Source organism: Tursiops truncatus, chromosome 7 (assembly GCF_011762595.2).
Source record: "Tursiops truncatus isolate mTurTru1 chromosome 7, mTurTru1.mat.Y, whole genome shotgun sequence".
NCBI classification, from domain to species: domain Eukaryota; kingdom Metazoa; phylum Chordata; class Mammalia; order Artiodactyla; family Delphinidae; genus Tursiops; species Tursiops truncatus.
In genome coordinates this window covers 16417893-16431184 of record NC_047040.1, presented here as the reverse complement: position 1 = coordinate 16431184, position 13292 = coordinate 16417893, and the positions used below count along the sequence as shown (strand labels likewise).

General features: G+C 41.6%; 1 protein-coding gene across 4 annotated transcripts in view; it reads right to left on the bottom strand.

The window, feature by feature from the left end:
- EPHA4 (EPH receptor A4) overlaps positions 1-13292 on the bottom strand; it is a 143739-nt gene that overhangs the window by 72597 nt on the left and 57850 nt on the right. For all 4 annotated transcript variants that reach the window (XR_002174020.3, XR_012332967.1, XM_019923596.3 and 1 more), the window contains exon 4: positions 8304-8459. Coding sequence is in view for 2 of the 4 variants with exons in the window: in XM_019923596.3 (XP_019779155.1) it covers positions 8304-8459 (156 nt within the window). In the remaining 2 variants the exon portion in view is untranslated. The remainder of the gene's footprint in view (positions 1-8303; positions 8460-13292) is intronic.

Sequence of the window (13292 nt, the reverse complement as noted above, 5' to 3'; positions counted from 1 at the left end):
GGGTGGTAACAAGCCATTCTTAATTATTCATGGTGGTGGAAAAATTGTAATAACCTGGCTAAATGACGCTGGCAGAAGAGTCAAGTCTTTCACGTGGGCGCACATTCGTGTTCCTCAAACATATGCATGTTTCGGCTGAATCCACATTGCACTATTAATCCCGATAAAATGTCCACATTGGACTGCTTATCTATATAAAGCTAGAATAAGGTTGGAGGATAATGCTGAGGTTAAAGTAGCATTTTTGAAAAATAACTCAATGAGCTGATATCTGATCTTTATCGAATACCTTAGAACTTTTAAAATTTTACCAAAGGGCAAGTGATCAGCCTGGGGTCTGTCTAGTGCTTTCCATTAAGCACACTTGATGCTTTTTTCCCCTTATATCCTTAATTGTCTTTACACAAGAATCATGCACTTGGGTTCTTTAGAGGTAATTGTTTCTATTCACAGTCAAAAGGCTGAAAGATAACTTAAAAGGAAGAAACAAGGATGTGGTTTACTCACTAACTGATGTCAGACCTTGAACTAGAGATCTAACTAAAGATGCAGCTTAAAAATGGAATGGGTGGAAGGCTGCATCTGAATCATGAAAATGGCTTTGGTTGTTCTGATCAGTTTTCATGGTCCAGAGGACAGGCACATTTGGTGGCCTATCGGCTGGCTTAACAGGCAGTGGGACCGTATGTTCTGCCTTAAAAACTACGTCACATGATCTGGAAAAGGGGGAGTTGGTGTCTTAATTGAGTTTTTGTCCTATGGAATGCAGTATGAAACTACACTCTAATATTGCAAATTTTATAAATCACATGAAATAACCAAACCTTAGATTCAAGAATTTTCATAAAAGTATGTTCTCAAAAAAGGATTGATAACATAGACAATAAAATGTGAAGTGGTTAGGGATCAACCAATGGATCTTCTGAAACACTTTCGTGAACAAAACTTTAGGAATCTCTGGCCTTTATTCTCATTCTTCCACTAACTAGTCTGTCACCAGAGCCAATTACACTCTCATTGATCAATTTCACAGAACGTCCTCCCTTCCATCATTATATTATTAGTTACTTGCAGTTCCAAGGCAAAAAGAAATATGCTTTTGGGTGGGGAAGAAATGTAGTGTACTTGAAACCGACAGCTACCTTTTATCCTGTGGTTTATAACATCAAAGTCTCCTGATAGACATCCCTTCCAAAATCCCTTAGCTGGACTGTTAAGCATGTAAGTCTTTGGGGCAGAGATGAACATCAGTGGAACCTTCAAGGGCATGTTGGAAAATGGATATGAGATTTCCAAAATTAAAGCACTTAAAAAATGAAAAAAGGGCTTTCCTGGTGTCACAGTGGTTGAGAGTCCGCCTGCCGATGCAGGGCATGCGGGTTCGTGCCCCGTCCGGGAGGATCCCACATGCCGCGGAGCGGCTGGGCCCGTGAGCCATGGCCGCTGAGCCTGCGTGTCCGGAGCCTGTGCTCCGCAACGGGGAGAGGCCACAACAGTGAGAGGCCTGCGTACCGTGGAAAAAAAAAAAAGAAAAAAGTCTCTCTCTTCTCCTGACCTTGGAAACAAGTAAGGACGATGTTATTTTAATTTGCATTCAAATGTTAACAACGCAGTCACACAGCACCACTGGGATCCACATCGGGTTTCCACTGAAGATTGCTCATCATTTCATTATGGTTCATTATGTGGATAACTGTCAGAAAGCATTAGAAGGGAGGGCTTTGAGTAATAGAACTGAAATGGTAATTTTAAAACAATACATTTTCTAGAGGAAATACAGTGGTGCGATAAATTCAATTAGAAAAGGCAAATGTAAAGACAAAGTAAGTGATGCTTTGCTGTTTGGAGCTAGGCTGTTTCAATTTCTTGATAACCTAAACCTGCAGAAAGCTCTCCTCAAATCAGGACCTTTCGTCACAGATCTTGGTAAATTTGCCCTCATTAGCACTGAGCTCCTCCAGTACAAATTGTCTTAAAAGCTGCAATTTTGGAATATTTTAGCCACATCTAAGTATCAATCAATCATTCTTTGTTTGTTTGGCATAGCTGACTGAATTATTCAAGGCCGTTTACTTACAGACAGATTCGTGAAGGCCCTTCAAGTTGGCAATCTAAAATAATAATCTCTTATTTACAGAGTGCCCCCAATCATGAGGCTCTAATAAGTTTCATCAAACAAGTTAAACAAAGAGGACCCAACAGCACAAGGACAGATTTCCAATTGAAAAGTACAGAGCACCGTAATGGTGCTCAGAAGTAGAAGAGGCAAAATAACAAATCAGTTCGTTCTTTCCAGATATAGAAAGCCAATTTGCTTTTTCACAAGGCATTTTTTCCAGTACATTTTGAAACACAATGAAGGATTGGAAAGTTACCTTAAATGTAATACTGGTTCTGTCTTCCAAAGGGGGAAAAGAACACCGACTAGAATCACTGAACAAGCAACTGAATGACTAAGGCTTCAAGGTCTCCCAGCACTGCTGATCACCAGACTACGTTCCCCGACTACAAGGAAAGGTAAAGGGAAGGGGAAAGAGATCTGGACGAGAAGCGTTGGTGATCATCAGAGTTAAAGGACATTGATTTCATTGATAAAAATCACACTGACTGGTCGGAATGGCCATCACTAAAATGTCTACAAATAATAAATGCTGGAGCGGGTGTGGCGAAAAAAGAACCCTCCTACACTGTTGGGGGAAATGTAAATTGGTGAAGCCACTATGGAGAACAGTATGGGGGCTCCTTAAAAAACTAAAAATAGAACTCCTGTATGATGCAGCAATCCCACTCCTGGGCATATATCCAGAAAGGACGAAATCTCTAAGTCATAAAGATATGTGCTCCCCACGTTCACAGCAGCACTATTCACAGTAGCCAAGATATGGAAGCAACATAAATGTCCATCCATAGATGAATGGATAAAGAAGATGTGGTACATATATTCAGTGGAATATTACTCAGTCATAAAAAAGACTGAAATGCTATTTGTAGCAACATGGATGGACCTAGAGATTATACTAAGTGAAGTAAGTCAGAGAAAGACAAACATCATGTAATATCACTTATATGTGGAATCTTAAAAAAATGATACAAATGAACTTATTTACAACACAGAAATAGACTCACAGACATAGAAAACAAACTTATGTTTACCAAAGGGCAAAGGAGGGGAGAGGGATAAATTGGGAATTTGGGATTAACAGATACACACTACTATATATAAAATAGATAAACAGGGACCTACTGTATAGCACAGGAAACTATATTCAATATCTCGTAATAACCTCTAACGGAAAAGAATCTGAAAAGGAATACACACACACACACACATATATATAACTGAATCACTTTGCTGCACACCTAAAACACTGTAAATCAACTATACTCCATTTTTTAAAAATCACATTGAAATTTCTTCTAAGAAGTGGTTCATGAAAGCAAAATCCCTTAATCAGCTTAGATGGCATCCTTGTATGTATGGAGGCCTGCGTGTCTGCCTTGCTGGCAACGTCTCCAAAAACCCTGTTGACCTTCTTGACTGATGTCTGTGCCTAAAGGGAACACTGACATTTCCACTCTTTGGCTGTAACCTAGTAACACAGTGGAGACTCCACAGTGCCCGTGTTTGATTATGCAACTCCAAACCAGGTTGGATTTTCTTCATCTGGGAGACAAATGAAGTACTCGATTTCCAATAAGGGAGAATGTTCAGAACACTTGAAATCTCTCTCTAGAGTCATCAATGAGCTGAAGAAATGGCTGAAAGTGACAAGGACAGAAGAGAGGGTCTCCCATCACATGCGATCCATCAGGAAGGCTCTAAATTCCTACTGGCTAAAAGTGGTCCACAGACCAGCAGCATCTGGGGACTTGTTAAAAATGCAGAATGTCAAGCCTGACATCTCCTACCAATCCCTAGGTGTCTTTCGCGTGATTCTGCGCACACTCATGTTTAAGAAGCATTGTTCTTACTCTCTATTCTAACAGGTACAGATTATTGTCTTGAAAATGTTCACATGATGCCTCCATTGAAAACTGCCTATCTAACTCACAGCCATTTATGCTAACCTAACCTAACCAGAAGCTCCATCCAAAGTCCTCCTAGAGATAAAGTTTATTCTCCATTAAATTCTCTGAAGTTCTCCAGCAATGTCGACGGTGTGAAGAACTTCTTAGGTGTTTCCTTCTAAATTAGCCAATGTTGCTTGTATTCCGGGTCTAATCGTTCTCCAAGTGAACAAAAACCTGATTTTACAAGCCAGTGGAGCAGAGTCTCTCTTTGGCCAGAAGAATGAGTCTCAGAGAGTGTGTTTTATTTCTTCATTAGTGTGCCGTCACAGTGAGCGATCACTAAACTCAGGGCTGCATAAGAATGTTGGGGTTAAAGACAGCATAATGAACAAAGAAGTCCCTGATTATCATGGCTGTCAGCACAAGGGGATTGGGTTTGTCACCTGGCTTAACCAACTGGGAAGAACTGATTAGAGGCTGGAATCACTTTGAAAGGATCCCTGATGTTTATGTTCCTTTCCATCCCCACATCTTGTCAGGAGAAGCCGATAAAGCTGGGGGCGGGGCGAGGGGGAAGGGCTTCATTTTCTGGGTTATTTGATCAAGGGGTTCTCTGAGAAACTCCCACTGTCTTCTCTATTGAAAAATCTACCACCGCACTGTCCAATGGAACTTTCTGTGATCATAGAAATATTCTATAGCAGTGCTGTTCAGTATGGTCACCGCTAGCCACATGTGGCTGTTGAGCCCTGAAATGTGGCCATTAAAATAGTCACGTGTGCCTCGTGGCTACCGTCTTGGACAATGCAGGTCCACTGTATTCACCAGGATGGAAGAAATCTAGAAGGAGAGCCGTAGGCTAGAATAGATTCTAATTCTTTTGTTTAATTTACTAGTCTATCTGTTAGCAAAATATGGTCACCTCCCAGATTACCCCTATCTCAAAGAGGTCTTAAAGAGTCTTGTGTAGTTAATATTTACTAAATTAAAAAATAAAACTTAAAAATTCAACTCTGCAGAGAAGTGGTCTCAACCTTGTCTATACAGTAGAATTATGGGGGCAACTTTTGAAAATACTGATGCCTCAGTCCTACCCCCAGAGCTTCTGGAGTACAGTACAGCCACTGGTAATTTAATCATGTAGTCAAGTGAGACAATCCCTTTAGAGGGGCAGTGAGATGCACTGGCTGTCTGCTGTGGAGGTCATTTGGGGAAGGAAGTGACCAGCTGGGGATAAAAGAAGAGAACAAACATTCGTTATATCCCTACCATGTGCCAGACCTTTGCAAATATCTTCTTGTTTAATTCTTCTTCTTCTTTTTTTAAAATATTTATTTATTTATTTGGCTGCTCTGGGTCTTAGCTGCAGCACACAGGATCTTCATTGCCATGTGTGGGATCTTTAGTTGAGGCATGTGGGCTCTTTTAGTTGCAGCATGCAGGATCTAGTTCCCTGATCAGGGATCGAACCCAGACCTCCTGCACTGGGAGCACGGAGTCTTAACCACTGGACCACCAGGAAGTCCCTTCTTGTTTAATTCTTAAAACCACCTCACAGGTAGATAGTGAGAATCCCATTTTATAGATCAGTAAACTGAGGCTTGGAGAGATTAAATAGCCTCTCAAGTGTGTGGTATTAACATCAGCACTGTGTTTCCTCTTAACTCAGTCAGAGAGATACAATAAATGCAATGATCTTGTTAGGAGAGTGTTAAGGATCACATATTGCTTTGGTATTTTCATGGGTCTCTTATCAATGGCACAAAAAGCCACCTCTCTTGAAAACAATCTCTGAAAAATGCAAAAGTTACTTTCATGTTAAACTTTCAGGTCTAACCATAGGCTAAAATCAATATTTTCTTTCTCTCATTTGCGTAGTCAGGGTAAAGCTAATAATTTACTCCTATAGAAACATACAACTCCAAGGGTTCAGAAACCACTTTTACACATATGGTAAACATACCAGTAACTCAGGCATGGGGCAACCTTTGGGGTCTCCCTAAGCTCCCACACAGCAAGCTGCAAGAATTAAGTGATTGGCCCATGGCCCCCCAGAACGCTAGATAACAGATCAGAATCATAAGACTAAAAATACCTGGGAGAAAAAGCCAGGTTGTCTTGCCATCAGAGGTGAATTTTATGAGGTTCACAATCGAGCCCCAGCCTGGAGAAGACTTATCTGTGTGGAATGTAGGTACTGGACTGCATGATGCAAATTGAGGGCAATTATCACACTGTCGTCCCACTATGTTTCCCTCTGAGCTTGCTATTATGCCCTAAAATCTCAACTGGAGAAATGTTGGTAGTGGGTGTGGACAGAGGAGGAGAGTTTATTATTAAACTAATTGCACACAATGGAACATAAGAGCAGAATATTTAGATTGGAAAAGAAACAGGCTGGACCTGAGCATATCAAATATACGTGGCATCCAGAGAAAGTACTTAGTCTATGGAAGGAACAGAAAAAGAAGATGAAGAAATCTTCGTCCAGTTATGTTTACAACTAAGCCTGGCCCTAATATACTCCTTCCCTCTGAAAATGTGTGCATGAGCTAAGGAAGAGGGCAAGAGTGCCCCCCAATAAATAGAAACTGTGCGAGTCTCTGGTCTTGCAGCACCACCACCAAGCTGGGGTGTAGTCCTGGTCACGACCCCTAACATCTCTGAGCTGGTAGTTACCTCATCTCTAAAATAAATATAATGTCCATCTCGTAGATTGTTATCATATGAGCCCTATGATAAGTTAATCAAAAGTGCCCAATGCATCACCTGGTATAATGATAAAATGGTTGTTGTAGTTATTAGGACAATAATTATTATCCTCTCTGGTTATGAAATGAACTCCGGAGGGTACAGCAATTTCAGTACAAATTTGGGATGGCCCTGACATTTCTCCACTCACTCCTTTTTTTGGTTGTTGTTTTGCTTTTTGTTTTTGTTTTTGTTTTGTTTTTTACAGTACGCGGGCCTCTCGCTGTTGTGGCCTCTCCCGTTGCGGAGCACAGGCTCCGGACGCGCAGGCTCAGCGGCCATGGCTCACGGGCCCAGCCGCTCCGCGGCACGTGGGATCTTCCCAGACCGGGGCACGAACCCGCGTCCCCTGCATCAGCAGGCGGACTCTCAACCACTGCACCACCAGGGAAGCCCTCTCCGCTCACTCCTTTTAAAGGTGGTCTTTGACTGGGCTAGACAATGGCCCCCCAGCTGACCCAACTGACTCCAAACCAGAAAAACAACCTGCTATCTGCAGTGATGTTTACAGGCCAGCCAAGATGGAATGTACGGTAGTTAAGGAACAAAATAATGAAAGTCCTAATGACAGTAAAAGCTAACATCTGTCAAGTAGCAAGATTTTATACATTTTACATAGTATGTAAATAACATGAGTGGACTGAGTAGCAACAACCATGAGGGAGGTACTATTATTAGACCATTCTACAGATGAGGAGACTGAAACTTAGAAGGCTAAATAGTCGTTTGGGTACTAAATGGTGGGCTGCGAGACAAAGCCAAAACCTGTGGAAAGCCCCTGTGCCTGGCCACTCAGCTCTGTCCCTCCAAACACAGTCTCAGTCAATGAGAACACAGGGGTGGAATACCCGGGCCCACCACTCCCTGCTCTGGTCAAGGTCATAGCCACTGCAGGGTCTATGAATCCCAGAGTATGCATGAAAGGAATGTCAACCCCCGGAAACACTGTCCACGTAAAGTGTGAGAAAGGAGTTCTCTATTCCCCTGCATACCGAGGTGCCAACCCCATCCACTCCTTAACCCAGCATGTGTTCAGTGCCTATCATTAAACAAGCATTTATTAGGATCCGGGTCTAAATGTTATGAACACAAAACTCTGAGGAAAGAAGGAAGAAGGGTAATGACATTGCAGGCTATGACATCTGTGCACAGAACTGAAACCACTTGCCCACATGTGATCCCATCCTATACCTGTTTCCCTTGCAGCTGTCACTCTTCCCCAGGAGTCCTAGATGAAACGGTAAAGCCGTTTATAAATTCCAGTCTCAGCTCTAATTACACTGTGTCAGACAACCCCTGAATGTTCAATCTCTGCTCCACCAAGTCGTCTGTTGGCAGCTGTGCGTCTTGAAGGCGACAAACTCAGTGAGAAAGAGCCTTTCTTTCCCTAAGGATTGCCCCTGCTCTGACTGAGAAAAGATGCATGTTTCATTTCATTTGCCCCCTGCATGGTTATCCTGGGAGAAGGCCTAGCAGTGCCCTGCTAGGTGGAAATGAAAGCTGTTGGCATCTAAGAAACGGGAGATGAGCGTACAACTTACGGGTGCAGGGCATGGAGGCAGCATCGCTGTCGGCTCTGAAAAAGCCTCGGTCACAGGTGCACGACGTGGCCCCTTCCCAGACAGAATAGCTGTGTGGTGGACACTTGGCACAGCTGGCGTCCGTGGACAGGGCCTTGTAATATCCAATTTTGCAAGCTAAAGGAAAGCAGAAAAAAAAAAAAAATCAACATAAACCCCTGATAACATAGCAAAGCGAAATGTTACCTCCTTGATTCAGAAGAAAGGAGACATTTTTGCTAATCACTAGTGAGCATCTGGTTTGAGATGCAGGTAAAACAACCCAAAACATTTGTTGATAACAGTCACTCTTTAAGAGCCATTAACATTACGGTCAGGTGGCAAAGCCCTGTGGAAAAAAAAATTCTTAAAACCGGTTGTGTCAATAAAAGCACAGCTGAAGTTCACCCCGCGCTTCCTACGTGCTTATATGCATGATGCCGTTTGATCCTTACGGCGCCCCCTTTCCACAGGCACTTTTACTAGTCTTACCTTGGAAATGAGGAATACCAGCTTTGAGTGGTAAACTGTCGGCACCAGACCATGCATCTGGTAAATGTCAGGGACCAGCTTTGACTGCAAGTGCTCGGCCCCCAAAGCCTGTACTCTTGGCCCCATGCTATGGAATCTGACAGCATGGTTTTGAACCAAATAGCTGGAAGTGTATCCCAGCGCCAACAAAAAATTGGTAGGTGATTATTTCCTAATTACGCTCAGCTACAGAGAGAACCAAAGTGAAAGACCAACAGAAGCAACCAAGCATAAAAGAAAAGAGTTGGTAAGACATGGATCATGATTTCAGGGGAAAATAATATAAAACTACCCACGGTAGATTCTGGAATATAATATGTTCAGATTTTTTTTCAAGATTGGCAGATATTGGCGTTCATTTTCAAATTCATAAAACCCTCATGTTTCCCCCTTCCTCCATTTTTCCAACGCCGCCCTCCCTCTGCACACACAGCCCAAGTGGCTGGTGGAGAGAAAACATGGGCCAGGGCCATATAGTTCCTTATGCACCTGACACGCTTTCCATGACCTCATCTAACATCACACTGACACCGAGGACCGCTCTGACTAATGTGGAAAGACTCAATAATTCTGGGAAATCTCACTATAAATAATAATTAATAGCGTCTTTCTCTCTCTTTTTTTTCTCCCCTATGCCCTTCAAGATCACCTCCCAAATCTGTCTCAACCTCAAATAAAAATTGACTGACACCATCCAAATTAAACCCACAGTGACAAGGCCATTAAAAATAAAGTTATTTTATGAGACCAGAGGTACGATAAAAATGTTACAGTTACCCACAATCTTTCCAGTATGATTCCCTCTCAATTTTCTCCATTTATCACACACTTTGGGTATTTCTAAACTATCAAAAATATCAGCTGGGAGAAGGGCCTTTTCCATCAGCGTGACCACCGCAAGAGACCAACCGCGCCAGCAGATTTTACTCAAACCAGTAGATAAAAAGAGATCCACAGAACTATGTGATTCTCCGAGGAGAAATGGCCACATTCCCTGTCTCGTTACTCATCCATCAAGCATCTGTACGGCTTCAAGTTGAAGTCTGTTCCCCCGTCCAGCACATCCTGTTGGTATTTTCTTAATCATGCTCTGGTAACGGCAGGCGGAAACGGAGTTCAGCAGAAGCACCAGAGAAGCGCGCAGTTACTTCACCATTATTAACTAAAGTTGCTTATGGAATTTCCTTTAACGAGCCAAAACTTTATGGCGTGTGGAGCACTGACAATAAAAGCGCTCGGAGATCAAGCTCTCCCTTATTTGCTTTCGTCTGTCACTGGACCGCAGCATCTTAGAAAAACAAGTTGCTCCAATGACTATGACTGAGATTTATGTCTCAATATGATACGCATCATATCATTAGATAAGGTTCAACATGCAAGGTGCTTCTTGGTCACGCTTAAGATGGCCCTAGGGTTTCGATTAAAATCAAAAACTGTGGCTTTGGCAGGAAGAAGCACAGAGGGTCAGACTCGTTCTTTCCACTTCAAACACAATGAGTCCTTGAACTTGACACAAACCCACTGGGTCTCGTGTCTCACTCGGTCAGTCACAGCCCACAAAGGCAACTTGTGGAAACCTGGTCGCTCGGGGCTGGGACGGCCAATAAGGGATAAATTGCTTTTATTTTTTCACATCTGGATGTTGGAGGAAAACTTTCCACGTTCCTGCCTAATCCTTGTGCACCTTCGTTTCATCAGGCATCAAAATGTAACAACTCACAGTGGGAGAGGGAGATTGACAACAAAATTGGCCTATGACTGATTCATTGCCATGTGAAAACAGAACACATTCAAAAACTTCAGGAAAAAAAAGCATTGCTATTTCCTCCACTTCTATTCCAATAAGACTACTTCCAGTTAAAGAATTGAATTCCTAGTTCACAAAAATCAAATTGAAGGATATCTTGAATTTCCTAAAGTTCAAAAATTAGTTGTATATATACATGTTTATTTAAGGGAAAAATGAATTTTCAGTTTTATACTTCTTTTCTGTTTCCTTGAAGCTAGTATATTAATGTTACCAAGAGTAAGTATTTGTGAATTTATTTGGAGAATACAGAGTTTTGTATCTACTTGGGAAATTGAAGGCTGCTGTTCTTTAAACACACTATTTTTACTCTCTTTTCCTCTTGCTTTTACAAGCGCAAGCAGAAAATACAAAATTGTCATTGTGCTATTCTCAGCGACCCTTGCTACCCTTAACACATTCTTGTGTCTTCAACTACATTAAGACCATGTTATTAATATTTCAGGATACAAAATACAGTAGTGGTTTTTCATGCACACAGCCATTTTGCTGCCTACATTCAAAATGACCTTCTAAACGGATGGCTAAGTACATTTCTTTGCTCTGTGTGGTTCACAGCCTTGCAGCGTTTGGTGCATGGATGTGTAAGTACATCCCATATTTAATCACCATTTATTTGCGTCTTAAAATCTTCACTACATCTTTCATTCTAAACAAAACCCCCATGAAACGTGTATAGCAAGCATTGACACGTGTTATGATTTTCCATCATTCTCTTTTGGGTGAAAACCATTACACTGTAGTTTTGAATGATAGTGACTTGGTAAGCAAGTTTGGAGAGAGCCCAACTGCACACCCAAGACATGCCTTCCTTCTGCCCCGTTGCTGGTGAGGGTTCACTAGATGGGGTACAGAGAAGGAGTGCCTTACTTGATCTTTCAAATATGCCATTGTGGGAAGATTAATTCACATGTGCCATGCAAAACTCTGAATTCTTCTCCTTTAGCTTTGCCTTAATTAGTTCCTTCTGCTGACTTTAAATAAAGGAAGACAAATGAGGACAAAGAAGAGAAAGAAAAACTTTTGTTTCATTGGCTGACCCACTACTATAATGAGGTTGTATTTTAGGACAGTCTTCTGTAGAAGTTCCTTTGTGGAATATTTAAATATAACTACTTTTGGTTAAAAACAAAAACAAAATGGTTCTTAAGGCAAGGTAGTATTTTCAGGATTTCTTAGTGTATAGATGATTTGCATGAGGTGGAATGCCCAATTTCAGGAACTAGTGAAACCTACTCTTAAAAGATATTATATATATAGATGTTTGGTCATTTTTCTCCTTTTTAGAGAAATACAGAAAGATTGATTGCACCTGACTGCCTTTTTAGTTCACATTTAAACTCATTTAGTTTGTAAAAATAGCTACTAATAATATCAATTGTGATGATACATCAAATATTCATTGAGCATTTACGGTGTTTACATGCAAATGAAAAAACTGAGGCTTTTAAGTAACTTGCCCAAGGTCACACAGCTAAGTGGTGGAGTCAGCATTAAGACTGACTTCTAGCAAAATGTGACACTGATATAATTGAGTGATGGGGAAGTACGGGTGGTCCCAACTTCCTTTTGTCCCTCCAGCCCACCAGGTTGCTGCCTCAGTCAACCACATGTCTGTGACCCACTTTCCAGGTCTACACTGTCCAGAGTAACTACTGGCCACAAGCGGGCCCTGAGTGCTTGAAACGGGACTGGTCCGAATTGAGACAAACTGTAAATGTGAAATACACAGGAGATTTCAAAGACTTCGTACTCAAAAAGGAGAACTAACTTATTAATAATTTTTATATTGAAGCAACATTTTGGATATACTGAGTTAAATAAAATACCATTAAATTTAATTTCACCTTTGAAACTTCACATTTTTTAATGTGGCTACTAAAAACCTTAAAGTCATCTGTGTGACTTGCACTGTTATTTCTATTGAATAATGCTATGCTAAAGTCTGGAATCTTAAGTCTCGCGCGCACACGTGTGTGTGTGTGTGTGTGTGTGTGTGTGTGTGTGTGTGTGTGTGTGACCACACACAGGCACTCTTGCAAATGCTGGGCACTGACAGTGATGGGGGATGGACCTTTACTCAAATTTACCCCGAACCCACCTCTGGGAGTCTGATTCACTTCTATTTAAGCACTGCTCTCAGGCAGCTGGCTAATTTGAGAAAACCTAATTTGTGCTAAAGTACTAACAAATAAACATTAATGTGTTAAAAATTACCTTCCTGGGTAACAAATTTGCATTTTAATTTGGAGTCTCCAGAAGGTTAAAGATGAAATTCCAACAGTGGCTCCCTTGGGGCAACCTGAGCCATTTATGCAAACTGGTCCAGGGGGAACATTTGGCTGTGGGAGGCCTGTGGGCCCCTCTACCCTCATCCTGTGGGTAGGATATTAGGCACACACTTCCAGACGGGTACTATGGGGAACTCTGCCTTTGGTGTACTGGATATACAGTATTTTCAGTATGCTTAGGAATTTATTTTAGAAATATCAAAGTTATGTAATGGCCATTATCAAATTAGTTTCTGATTAACTGTTCACTTGCTAGACTGTATATTTTACGAATAACGTAAGAGGTTTTCCTAAGGGGAAAACAATCTGTCGAAGAGAATTTCTGGGGGCTTCCCTGGTGGT